We start from the raw sequence: 12835 nt of genomic DNA on the forward strand, positions 1-12835 counted from the left end.
TAAAAAGAGAAAACATTGATGTCGATCCAGAATTACTTGCCAGAAAAACTGCACATCTTCCCAAAACATACCACCTCAGAATCTCCTGCTAATGCTTTAAATCTAGTGTGTGGAACTGGATTCTACAATGACACAATTATTAAAAATCTCGAATGCTAACAAAAACAAAACATCAGCTAGCAACAGTCCGTCACAGAAAAATCCATGGAGGTGGAAGATGAGCATGTGTTTACTTTCTAAAATATGAGGTGGCCAAATGATAGCTTATACTTCTCTTTAGCTTCTGGGAAAAAAAGCCATTTATAGAGTTCTTTACATAGAAACAGCATCTTTCCTGGCATGTTCTGGAATTACCAGAACACAGCAAGGGTTGAAGTTAGAAAGATAGGAAGCCACAGTTCTCAGGTTAAATAGAATCAGCTCACAAACAGGGAATGCTACCTTTGATACTCAAGGTCAGGGAAAAGAACCAGCAAAAGTTATTAAGTTTGAAAGAGAATTTTTAAAAATCTGGATTTATAACCAAGGGCCTAGTAACTTGATTCTCCGTTCTGCACTGAGTGAACTTTCTTAAATCTGTGTGTGCATGAGATGGCAAGAGAAATGTTACTTCTCATTTATAAAAAAAAAGCATCGTGATTCTGAAGCTTCAGCTAATTACTGAATGGGAATGTTAAGATGAACCTGACTGAAAACCTAACGCTCACACCAGGTTTTAGAAAAAAGGCCTCTCTTTAATATTTTAGCAAATGAAACTTCAGATAGCCCGCTGGCACAGCTGACCATTTTCTCTATGGATTTTAAATAAACATTTGATAGGAAAATATTCCAGACTGGAAATCTGTCCCCCAAAATAAATTGTTAAACAGAGTGGACCTACCATGGTCCACTCAGTTTACACTCCCAATACAGGAAGCCTGGAATGAAACGTAGCTGTACGTTTTTGACAGAACTTTTATGGAGAATACTAGAACCAAGGTTTAACTGGAACGTAGAGGGGACAGAGAAGCGTACATATTTCTCTTCAAACTTCCTGGTAAGGGCTTCTGCTTTGTGCTTCTCCTTTTCTTCATCATTGAAGGGATCAGCAAAGTCTTTTTTCTGTAGGAAAAGGAGATTGTAAAAAAAAAAGGAGAAAAGAGGGCATGTCACATGGTTTCACAGATCGGTCACTTGTACTACGAATCAACAGAGGGGTCCTGTAATGCTTGGTTCAAGAACTCTTTGCAAAGGGGCTGCTTGGAGGAATGGCTGGAGAAGATGAAACTTGCCAAGATGGCTAAATTGACTTCTTTGATCAGACAAGAGCCAATCTCTATATTGCTGACTGAAAATCCCTTGGGGACTTTTTGTACAAAACAGGGGGAAAAAAGAATCTTGCGGTTTATGATTTTTGATAATTAGACATGCTAGATTATGGGTGTCCAACCTTTTGGCTTGCCTGGGACATACTGAGTGAAGAGGAATTGTCTTGGGCCACATATCAAATCTCCACTATAGTTAGGTACATACTTAGCAAACGTTTATTTTTTTTAAAAAAATTACGATCTTGTGAGGCTGCATTATTAGTTGTCCAGGACCACAAGTGGCCCCATGGTCCGGACACACCTGGGCTAGAATATAGAGTGCAGTAGTCTTCAACTTACAACCACAATTAACCCCAAAATTTCTGTTGCTAAGTGAGACATTTGTTAAGTGAGTTTTGCCCCATTTTATGACCTTTCTTGCCACAGTTGTTAAGTGAATCAGTGCAGTTGTTAAAATAGTAGCAGGGTGGTTAAGTGAATCTGGCTTCCTCACTGCTTGTCAGAAAGCTGCAAAAGGTGATCACGAGCCTGGGGCACCGCCACAACCACAAGTGTTAAAAACTCTTTTTTCAGTGTCACTGTAACTTGGATCACTAAATGAAAAGTTATAAGATGAGGACTACCAGTGATTACACTATAATTGTACCTTTAACTGCTGTAAAGAAAGATTGGAAGCGACTTCTTGATATTTTGTTGTTTTTCCTCTCCCCCCGCCCCCAATTAGCTTTCTCTCTGATGGCTATTGCTTACTTTATTGTAGTTTATATTAGTTTTTAATCTTCCTTTTAAAAAAGAAAAGAAAATCAAAGTTCTGTCTTTGCAACAACCTATTCTCCCCCTACCACCCTTATCACAGTCCCAAATAACATAAATCAATCAGTTTGTTGAATTTTTCTCATGGATTTTCACCCAGGCCCCTGGAAACCATTCACTTCATTGCGTTGGCCATCTTTTACTGTAATTTAATTGTGTCAGCTACCCAGAGTTCTGAGAGTAGGGCAGCATACACATTTATTACTGTACTTACTGTTATGGATTGTTAAGATGCGGAAAGGAAAGGAAAGGAAAGGAAAGGAAAGGAAAGGAAAGGAAAGGAAAGGAAAGGAAAGGAAAGGAAAGGAAAGGAAAGGAGTCCTGCTTACCTTTTCTCCCGCAGAACTGCTTTTCGTTTTGCCTCGCGTCATCTTCAGCAGTTCTGGGTAAAAGAATTCTGGGCAGCGTTTGTGATCTGGCTCAAAAAGGGAGAGGGCGATGCGTACGGCTGCAGCTGCAGGTTCAGATTCTGGAGGATGCTCTGGACTGGCGACATCCTCCCACCGAGGTTTTTTCAGCAAAGTGGTACTCAGTGGGCCTGACAAGGAGGTGAGTTGGACCCGGTGGGGTTCCGTCATGGCTATGCGTTCGTTGCAGCTACTCTCAAGGCATGGTTTCCATCACTTTAGGCCACCCAGGTGTATGTATGGGAGCATTCACAGTTAGCACGCTCTCAGAACCGAACACCAAAGTCAACGCTGTTAGATTCCAACTTTAAAAGTAACCAAAGAGTCTCAGTTTTTATCCTAAACAAAGAATCATCCCATAGCAATGCCTTTTGGGGTTAACTTCCAGCCCTTGAAGTTATGGTCACTACGCAGTCTGGCTCTGTTTCAAGCAGTGAGCGAAGGCAAACGGTCAGAAATAATTTTCTGAAGAGAGCAACTTTTATAGAATTTCCTACAATTTGACCTTGGCTACAAAAGTCAGCCTGGGTTACAGTACTGTGCATTAGAGTATTTCCCACACAATGGACTGACATAATCAAAGGACATTGAACACATGAGCTCCAGTTTTCAGGCGAACCCAAATCCAGGCCTGTCTTTCTTCAGATGCCAGTTCACCCAGTCCAATGGCAGGTAGGTAGCATTCCTGATAACTTCTTTCCAAACAGGTTTCTTCCTATTTGCTCTAGAGAGGGAGGGGAGAGAATAAGAAAAGTTGAGGCACACGACCCAGTGTGGTGGCTGGCCCAAGCGATGCACAGGCAATGGATCCCATCTGTATTCACGCATCAACATGTTTCAGCTTGAATGAGGCTACACAGAAACTGTGGAGTGAGAGAGGACTGAGGAAGCTCAGTAAAATAATTCACTACACACTACTAATCCACACTTTGTAAAATTAATTGCTATACAGGTAAAACCTCTTTTCAGATAACAACAGATGTGGTAGAATGGATGGGTGGGTCAAAGCAACCACAAATGACTTCATTCATTGGAACATACACACACATGAAAAAACCTATACACAGTGGGGAGAAATTCGAGACCAGTTAGTCTGGAATGCATGTCTATCTACTAGAGGTGTGCTGGTAAATGTTTAGGAACTGGCTCCATTGCTGCCACCATTTCACCGGTCAAGGAATATCTGATTGGCATGCTAGTCAGCACAGCTCAGCTTTGCTCTCAGCTGGCTTGCAAAATTCCAGGAGATTTAACAGCCAGTTACATCCACCACAGCTAACCAACCACTACTGAGATGGGATATCAGAATGCTGACTGCAATGGAGGAGTGTCTTGGGTTGACCGTGATGCATCACAATGGTTCCTAGTTACCTATGTTGTCAGTAATGAGCAATCATTTAGTATGTCAGAATAATAAGTCAGATTCACATGAAGTCACAATATAGCTGATCGTGCTTTGGCTTAATGCACCATGGCGTCATGATGTACGCCTTAACATAATGGATAAATCTGACCCTTATAGCTTTTTAACAACCTGTACCTTAGACCAGAAGTGGGAAACTTTCTGAGGAACAGCAGGTACAATGCAAGGCTGCAGATGACATCACGGGAGAGTAGTAACATCACAGATGGAAGCAATGCCATCTTTTTTTTGTCTTTTAAACATAAAACAGGAAGCCTCTAAAGAAACAATTATAACCAACTGATAATCTTGTAAAGAAGGCTGGACACAAAAAGCATAGCTATGGGGGACCGGGACCCAAAGGACCCCCCCCCCTAGAACTTCCAGGGATAAAGACAATTAAAACCCACCTATGACCACAACTTGTGCAGATAAAATTAGATGCCAAACCAGTCAAATTGAGGAAGGAGACCACTGAGCATGGAATGACATTAAAGGAGGATATGACTGAAGGATCTCCCTTATACCATTTGGGAGGATCCTGAATAGGTTGAGGGTTGGAGTGCCTATGTGTAACATCTATGTGAGGCTCTTAGCAGATAATGACAACAGGCTGTGAATGTGGAGAGGCGCAAAGCCCGGTCCATCTGCTGGTATGCCGGCTACTACCAGGAACATTTACTGATAAGGACTTATTTTTGGCCAATGCCAAAGCCAAGAAGAAGGTGGCCTCCTTCTGCAATTTAAAGTTTGATCTAGATACTGAAGACCAGTCAAATTTGATAGTACAACTTGATTTATAAGCCTTGAGGGAAGCGGGGGTGGGTTTTCAAAGATAAAAATGGATCTCTTGTGCCCCCAAGAGACCTTCTATTTTTCCCACTTATGTATGTAGAAGAAATCCAACATCGTACCCTAAAAAACCAGTAAATTTGCCAGTCGATGTTGTTAATTTTGACAGGCCAAAAGCAAGGTGAGAAAGATGACCTTAGCCACAGGAATCCACACGTAAGAATACAAAATGCTGAATTGGCCACTGACACCTAAAGAAAAATCTTTAATTTTAGGACTTGAACAGTGCCTTGGTGCCAGTATAATTAATGAATGGAACATCTAATTTCTGCTAAAGAGAAAACAGGCAGAGTCAAAGTACTTCCAAACTTTTGACAAGTCAGATTGTTCTGACTCAGCTGCAAAACTGTGTACAAATAAAATATTTGCACATGGAGACATTTCTTTTGAGCAACAACACAGTGTTTTCTTTCCAAAACCCACCAAAGGAGATGCATAGACGCAAACAAGCCAAGGAAAATACACTGATTCTCAATCGCATCCTCGTGGGGGCAACTTGCTTCAAAACAGTAACTCTCTAAGGACAAAGCCTAAGCCTCGTTAAAAAGCCAGTGAAGTATAACAAAACATTGTACAGCCCAGCTATGTTTACTGAAGGATTTCTTGTTCTCCGACTCTTGAGAGTGGAGTCTCCAAAGTGGATTTAAGGAATACTGTGCTCCTTTTCGAAAGGCAGACAGGCACTGAGAGACAGTGGGACATGCGAGATGACTCTTGAAACGATGATTGAACTTTGTCATAATTGCTAGCAATATCTTATTCTCTACTAGAAAGATTTCCCCACATCCAATGCCTGCTATTATATCTCTGATGCATGCACTTAAAGGTAGTTTATTATCATCTCAAATTCTTCTCTTTCTATTGTCCGTGTTATGGCTCTTTCCTGGACATCCTTTTCCTTAGCCCTGTACTGAAGCCATTCGTTCTGGATTCAATGCTGGCTGAGGAGTTTTAAACCCCCCATGCCTCTGAAGGGCAACATCTTGACGGAGGCCATTTTGCAAATTTGCAAGAATGCAGATCTTGCTTTTTAGCAAAATATTTGATAGTCTAAGACACTCTCCCATTATTGCATTTCCATTCTTTCATTTAAGATTACTTATCTTCATTTAATACTTGGATAGCAAAACACTTTTGTTTGATAGTGCAACATTATATATTTACGGGAAAACACAAGATACTGCTTGTCCATTCATAAATTCTGAAGGTCAGCGATATAGCGTTCAATAAAAAGTTAGCCTTTAATAATGAACATACTTTTTTTTACTTTTCCTTTAATTTCCTCTTCCACTTGTTTCTTCACTTCTCTTTTTTCATTTCCCAATCTTAAGCCCCAGAAAACAGATCCTTTTATTATATATTTAACAATAATCTGTTTTTCCACCCTGCTGGTGCAGATAGCTCCTCTTCCAATTTACTCCCCACAACAACAAAACTATGTGGTTGATTGGACAGAGAACATGGTTACTGATACCAGAAAGCTTCCGTGCTGGGAGGGAAGGGAAAGCGAGGACTTAATTTTAGAATTGCTCATGCTTTATTAAGTGCCAGCTTTTATATTAGCTCCCATTCCCTTTTATGGAGTTGCATACAGTTTATTGTTCTACAGAGTTACACCAGAAAACAGAAATCAAAACATATGTGTGCAATTGCTAGAGAGCAGCATAAACTATGAAATCTACCAGCACTAGCATTTCAAAATGAACCAAACCCAACCAGCTTTATCTAATTTGTTCAGCATTAGTTCAGTTTACCCAAAACTAACAGATACCTTATCAGTGGTGACAAGTTCATTTCTCTCCACACCTTCTTGTTATTTCAAAGTTGTATTGTGGGCACTATCAGAATACTGAGCTCCTCCCTATTTCAAATTCCTTCTCTTTAATAAACTCAACTTTGCAAACCACAAATTGCTTTATTCCAGCTTTCAAAATGGTTTAACATAGCACAGCTGATACTGGAATACAAACTGCTAATCTTTTGTAGCAGAGTGCTTTCCTTTTTGCAAAAACAATAAGTAGTACATTATGACACACACACACCCCACACACAAATTAGAAATGTCACACCAACAACCACAGCCCTTGCTTCTCTCCCTGAAAACAAATGGATCAGGGGTTTCAAAATCCTCAATCTAACCATTATAATAAAACTGTTTGTCTGTAGCCTTTAATTGGGCAAAATGGTATACCATAGGGCAAAACATTTTCAACTAGGGCACCCCAAATGGACTAACTTATAGAATGTATCCAAAATCCAGGACCTAGGGTTCCTGTGGAACTGAAATTTTGTAAAACATTTTGTAAAAGTTGTAATTTTGTAAAACATTTCATGACACAAAAAGGACCATAAAGCATTTTACGACATAATACAATGTGTCATAAAACATTTTCTGTGATCAACTGCTGATGTTTGATAACGCTATACAGTTCAACCATGGGCTCTTTTCAAGGCAGAAAATATCTGAATACCTCCCTGAATTTTTAAGAATTTTTCAAGTGAAGCCAGTACACTAAAAGCTCTGCCACTGTTGAACGTATTCAGGAATCTGATGAGGAAATATTTCTGAAATGATGAGCCAATGGGTCATCTAGTATAACATAAAGACTCATGTGAATGGTGGTTCTTAAAGTGTGGTCCTAGGATTTCGGGGTATCTCTTAAGACCCTCTCAGGTGTCTGTAAAACCCAAATTATTGGCCACCTTATGTTGAAAAATAACACCATATTAAAATCCCACCAAACAACTGTGAGAAGCAGTAGCAGCAAGTGAGTGCACCCCTTTTAATTTTTCATACAGCGAATATTGACAACGATAACCAATGCAAAGGAAAACTCCAATAAAGGAGAACTTTTGTAGCTCAGGATTGAACTATGGAGTCCTTGGTGCTCTCTGAGCTTGGTTGTATTCTTGCAGGCGTTTCATTACTCAAACTAGGTAACATCATCAGTGCTAGAAGGAAGGGGGTTTGCGGAGTAGAAGAGAAAGGAAGAGAAGACAATGATAACAACTGTGGGGGTTTTGGTGCATTCTGAGCTTGGTTGTTTTCTTGCAGTGGTAGACAGTGATGATGTTACCTAATTTGGGTCATGAAACTTCTGCAAGAAAACCACCAAGCTCAGAGAAAACCAAGGATCCCTCAAAAGAAAATTTCTTTCAGGGTTCTACCTTAAAAAGTGGGGACATTTAAAGAACGCTGTCTTAGAAGAATAAAACAGGTGCTTATAATCCTTGCAAAGGGTGATTCAAGCGCTATCTAACAAGCAAGGAAGAAGAGAGCCATTACCTTCCTGAATTTGAAGGGCATCCATCCTGCAGAAATTCTTGCAAAAGGAGGTCAAGAGGGACTTCTTCCTCTCCGGCTGCTCTGCAAAAACCTTGGCTGCATCCTGTTTTTTTGAGGTGGGGGGCGAGAAGTCCTGGCACTCCGTTATGGCCCAAAGGCCCCCCCCCTCCACCTGCAGCAAAGGGACAAGAGCTTTCAGGGGCTGTCTGAGCCAGGGCTGCAGCTCCAAATTTATTGTCTTTTATTTAGAACATTTATATAGCTGCCTAGTGGCTGGCAGGGACTCTCCTCCAGGATCAACAGCTGCCAGTCAAGCTGGAGCCCAACCTGGCAACACCCCACCCCCACCCCACTTCCCCCAGACCAGCTTCTTCTGCTGAGAGATTACTGGATAAGCAGTAATTAGCAGAACCCCCTCCCCCCCCCCCCGCCTTCGATTGGGAATTGGACTCCTTCCCATCTGGAAGGCTGAGCTGGGGGGTCGGTTCAATCAGGGGAAACTGAGGCTCCCCAGGGTGGCCCGTCTTGGGAGGTAGGTTAGGCCGGGTCAGGCCTACCCCCCCTCCCCGACCGCCCCCACCTCGTTTGGGGCCGACCCGTCCTAGTCCCGGTCCTTGCAGGCGGCGAGTGGGCCCAGAGGGCGAGGAGGCACTTCAGTGACAACCCGCAAGGGGCTGCTGGAAGCCGGTATGAAGGGAAGGAACCCGGCGGGGCGACGGGTGCCGCTTATTATGATAACCCCCCCCCCCGCCTCTGTTGGCGAGGCGGAGAGCAAGGCCCCGTTGCCCCTAGTTACGAGGGAGGCGCTTTCGCGCGCCGGGAGGTTTGTCCCTTCTCTCGCCCTGTACCCCTCCCGAGCCGCCCGTTGCGCTCACCGGCCCGTGCTCCCGCCGCCCTCGTCTCGGCCTTCTCCTCCAGCTGCGGCCGCCCGCCGTCGCTCCTCGCACCCGCGGCGCCCCGTCGGCCTCCTCCTCCTCTTCCCCCCCTCCCCGCCAAGATGCCTTCTCTCGCTTCGCAGCTCCCGCGTCACGTGCCACGGGCGGGCAGAAGCAGCCACAGACGTTCGCAAGGCAGGCCGGGCGAAAAGGAGCGGGTGCGTCACGTGACGCCCGCGCCGCCTTCCAGGCGCGCGGGGAGGGAGAGGAAAAGGAGGAGGAGGAGGAGGGGGGGACGGGTCACGTGGGGGAGCCCCGCAGACGCCGCGGCCCGCGTCACGTGCAGGGGCCCGGCCTATCGGGGCTCCCCTCTCTTGCCTCCCCTCGCAGCTCTTCCGAACCTTCCCTGCCTGAGGGAGAAGAAGGAGGAGGAGGAGGAGCGGGCGGTGCGCGAGCCTGCCGCGGAGGAGGCGGAGGAGGAGGCGCAGCGGCGGCGGCCGAGCGAGGGAGCGAGCGAGCCGGGGGTGGCGAGGGGGCGGGCGGCGCGACGAGGGTGTGGCGGCCGAGGCGCAGCGACGGTGCCGGCTGGGTCGGGAAGATGGCGGCGGCAGCGGCGACGGCGGCGCCGCCTGTGAACCTGCGGCTGGGAGACCTGGTGTGGTGAGTGCGGGGCCGAGGGGCGCCGCCGGGGAGGGGGAGGGCAGGGCGGGGCCGCGGAGGCCTGAGGAGGGGCGGGCGAAGCCCTTCAAAAAGAAAAAAAGGGGGGGGCGCCGACGGCAGCGGAGACCGGAGAGGCGCGTCGGACGGGCGAGACGGACGGTGAGCGGAGGGGGAGGGGGCGCGCACCGGCAACCCTCCCATCCCGCGCGGGCTCCGGGTGACAGCCGGCCCCAAAGTCGGCGTCCCTTGGGCGGGCGGGGGGCGGGGCGGGAGGCCGGCCAGCCGCCGGGAAGAGCCCCGTCGAGGCGACGCCTCGGAGCGGCGAAGGCGGCAGCGGGGTCGGGAGCTGCGGGGGACGCTCGGCGGGCGGCCAAAGGGAGGGGAGAAGCCCCGTCTGGCTTGAAAGGGGGGGCCGCCTGCCTCCTTCCCCACTGACCTGAAAGCGAGTCGCCCCGCTTCCTCCCAACGGCGCTGCCCTCTCTGACTCGCTGCGTTGGAAACGGAAAGGAAGAAGAGCCGCTTGTTGGCCAAGCGAGTTGGACTTAAGATGGGCCCCTTTGTTTCCTGGCTGCGAAGCTGAGCCCCTCTCGCAGGGATCGTGATACTACTGACTTTGCTCGGTGGAGAAAGAATGCGGTCGGGATACTCCGGCGATTCCTGTAATTATAGGGTACTGGGTGTCGAAGCCAAAGGAGGAGGAAGGCTGGGGCTCAGCGCTGCAGGCCAAGCTTTGCATCCCGTCTTGAATTTCTGGGCCTTTCTTAGTAGGATGGGTGAATAGGATATAGAATATACAGATATAGAATATAAAAAAAATAATAGAATTCTTTCTTGGCTAAGTGCGAATGGACACCCAAGGAATTTGTCTCCAGTGCAGAAGCTCTCGGTGGGCATGCAAAGCAACAAAGTGGTAGCCTCCTGCAGAGAGTTTTATGGGAAATAATGCCCAGTAAAATTGGATAATGTCTGGCCGTTTTTCCTACCCGACATAGCTGCTGTGTGGTATTTCAGTTCCCAGATTCCTGTGTGATGGATATGAGGAATTCTGGGAGTTGACATCTCTCATTTGAAATGCAACAAGGTCAGGAAGGGCTGGTTTGAAGCTCTCCTGCAGTTCCCTACAGAAGGTTCTAGACAGGTACAAGCAGACATATACATAGAATGAAGGCTACTGCTAAGCTTGTAAGCCACCCTGAGTCTTCATAGAAGGGCGGGATATAAATGTAATAAAAATAAATAAAATAAATAAATACTTAAGTAACTTAGTCAGGATAATTTATTTTAACTAAATTTATTGATAGAGGCTCTGGGAGCTATTCTTTGCTGTCTTATTACCTTCATCTAGATTTTGATGGGGGTGGGGAGAGAGATCCCTTTTATAAAAAAATATCCTGTTGGATTTATAAAGTGGGCCATTTCCAAATAAATGCCATGAGTTGAATGGACTTGCTTCCATGTAAAATGACTTAGGATTGTTTCCATGGGCCAATAAACCTTGCAGACTCTTGTTCTTTTTTACCAGCAGTTTTATGATGTGTAGGTCACTTAATGCAAAACTGTGCAGGAAGTAGCTGAGAGATATAGGGTTTTTCCCCTGGTAAGTAGGCTTGTTGTTAGGAATTGCAAGATTACAATGAAATTGTTAATTTCTCCTTGAAATTAACATCCCTTAATTGGATGCATAGTTTATGCATCCAGTATAAGGCATAGGTTTCTACTGTCAAGTTCTTTGACAACTACTAGATGACCCATCATTTTGTGCCAGTTGAGAACAATAATTGGAGCTTGTAAAACCTATCTGTAAATGTGTGCCATCAATGAATTGAGCTGCATTATTGTTAGGCAGTTAGAGTGCCTTTATTGTATAATGCCCACAATAATGAGGGGCTTTTACAACTTAACAATAATAGCTACCTATGATACACAGAGGAAACCCCAATTACCAACTGAATAGAGTCAGTTTAGGGAATATGAAAGTGTAACCTTAAATGTTATCCATTAGATGTTTCAGATGACGAAAGTGTTTATATCGCAGCCCCCCTCATATTTATGAAAAGATTCAACTGTGTTCCTGGAGATCTGTTGAAAGCTGTTGGTAAATTTGAATTGTCATCAAAACTACAAAGACTGTAAACTTAAAAAGTTATTTTTTTCCTACTTTTTCAGATATGTGACACTTGGTAGAACTAAGAATTGCACATTACAATTAGAAGATAATCAAAATACACTAAATTAGCGTAAAGCTAAGAATCCTTCACTTTGTATCTTAGGACTGGCATTATTGGATCGAATATTGATTCAATATTCAGTATTGATAATATTGACTTCTTAATGGCTTGGAAAGAGAAAGGACAGCATTTGGTACCTTTCACTTAGTTTCTCTTTGATATGAACTCATTCTGAACTCTGTTATAAACATAATAATCCTGTCTGCCCTGCTAGCATCCATTAATATCAAATTAAGTAAACGTGAAAATTTTCAGCATAGATTCAAGACTAAATTGGACAAGTCATTTATAGACTTTACAGATCCATAATGTCTCTAGCATACCTATTATAGGGATGTCATTTTGGTAGCTGGTGGCAGTTTACGGTGCTCTTAAGTAATGTATTAGACATGTTTCCAGGGAAAGGAAAAGTGTACAGCAAGATACTGAAAAGCTGAGAACATAAGCATTTTAAACTCTTCTTAGCGCAGGTAGTCTTGAAGTTGTGATTGTAATTGGGCAATTATGGTCATAAGTTGTGATGGTCATAAAGCGAGTCAGCATGTGAGCTGACCTGATTTTATGAACATTTCATTTTTTGAGGTGGTCATAAAGAGAATGCTGTGATCATTAAGTGAACCCCTTGTTTGCTGTGGGTTTTTTTCTTAGAACTAAAGACTGGTTTTGGGGGTGGTGGTGTAAATTGTGGTCACGTGACCATGGGTGCTGCAAATGGCTGTAAATTCAAGCTGCTTATTGAGCACCCAACTTTCAGTCACAAATGTGGGAGTGAGTGGGCTGGATGGTCTAACTTCACAACTGGGACATAAGTAGCTTTTGAAGTAACCTTGAATTGTTTCTAAGTGACCAGTTGCAAGTCAAGGATGCCTGTACCATAGTTTTCATGCTTCCATACAGCTTGAAGATTTCTTGGTGTAACCAAGTATCTAAAACTTAGTACAAAGCTTTATGTTCTGTGCATATGCTGAAGAATTAGAGAGAAGATATTTCTCCATTTCTGCTCAG

General features: G+C 44.5%; 2 protein-coding genes across 7 annotated transcripts in view; one reads left to right on the forward strand and one right to left on the reverse strand.

Moving 5' to 3' along the window:
- UBN1 (ubinuclein 1) overlaps positions 1–8233 on the reverse strand; it is a 34509-nt gene extending 26276 nt beyond the window's left edge. The window contains exons 1-3 of one of the 2 annotated variants that reach the window (XM_083372985.1): positions 8068–8233; positions 2450–3251; positions 1015–1101 (exon numbers count right to left, since the gene is read on the reverse strand). In XM_083372985.1, the coding sequence (XP_083229111.1) occupies positions 1015–1101; positions 2450–2698 (336 nt within the window). In that variant the 5' untranslated portion in view covers positions 2699–3251; positions 8068–8233. Of the gene's footprint in view, positions 1–880; positions 981–1014; positions 1102–2449; positions 3252–8067 lie in introns of those variants that run through there. The other variant, XM_083372986.1, reaches the window with a different exon arrangement.
- A 1135-nt stretch (positions 8234–9368) lies between these two features.
- Positions 9369–12835, forward strand: part of GLYR1 (glyoxylate reductase 1 homolog) — a 37815-nt gene continuing 34348 nt past the window's right edge. For all 5 annotated transcript variants that reach the window (XM_083373003.1, XM_083372999.1, XM_083373000.1 and 2 more), the window contains exon 1: positions 9369–9602. In XM_083373003.1, coding sequence (XP_083229129.1) covers positions 9541–9602 — 62 coding nt within the window. In that variant the 5' untranslated portion in view covers positions 9369–9540. The remainder of the gene's footprint in view (positions 9603–12835) is intronic.

Source organism: Vipera ursinii (genome assembly GCF_947247035.1).
Source record: "Vipera ursinii genome assembly, chromosome: 13".
Classification (NCBI taxonomy): domain Eukaryota; kingdom Metazoa; phylum Chordata; class Lepidosauria; order Squamata; family Viperidae; genus Vipera; species Vipera ursinii.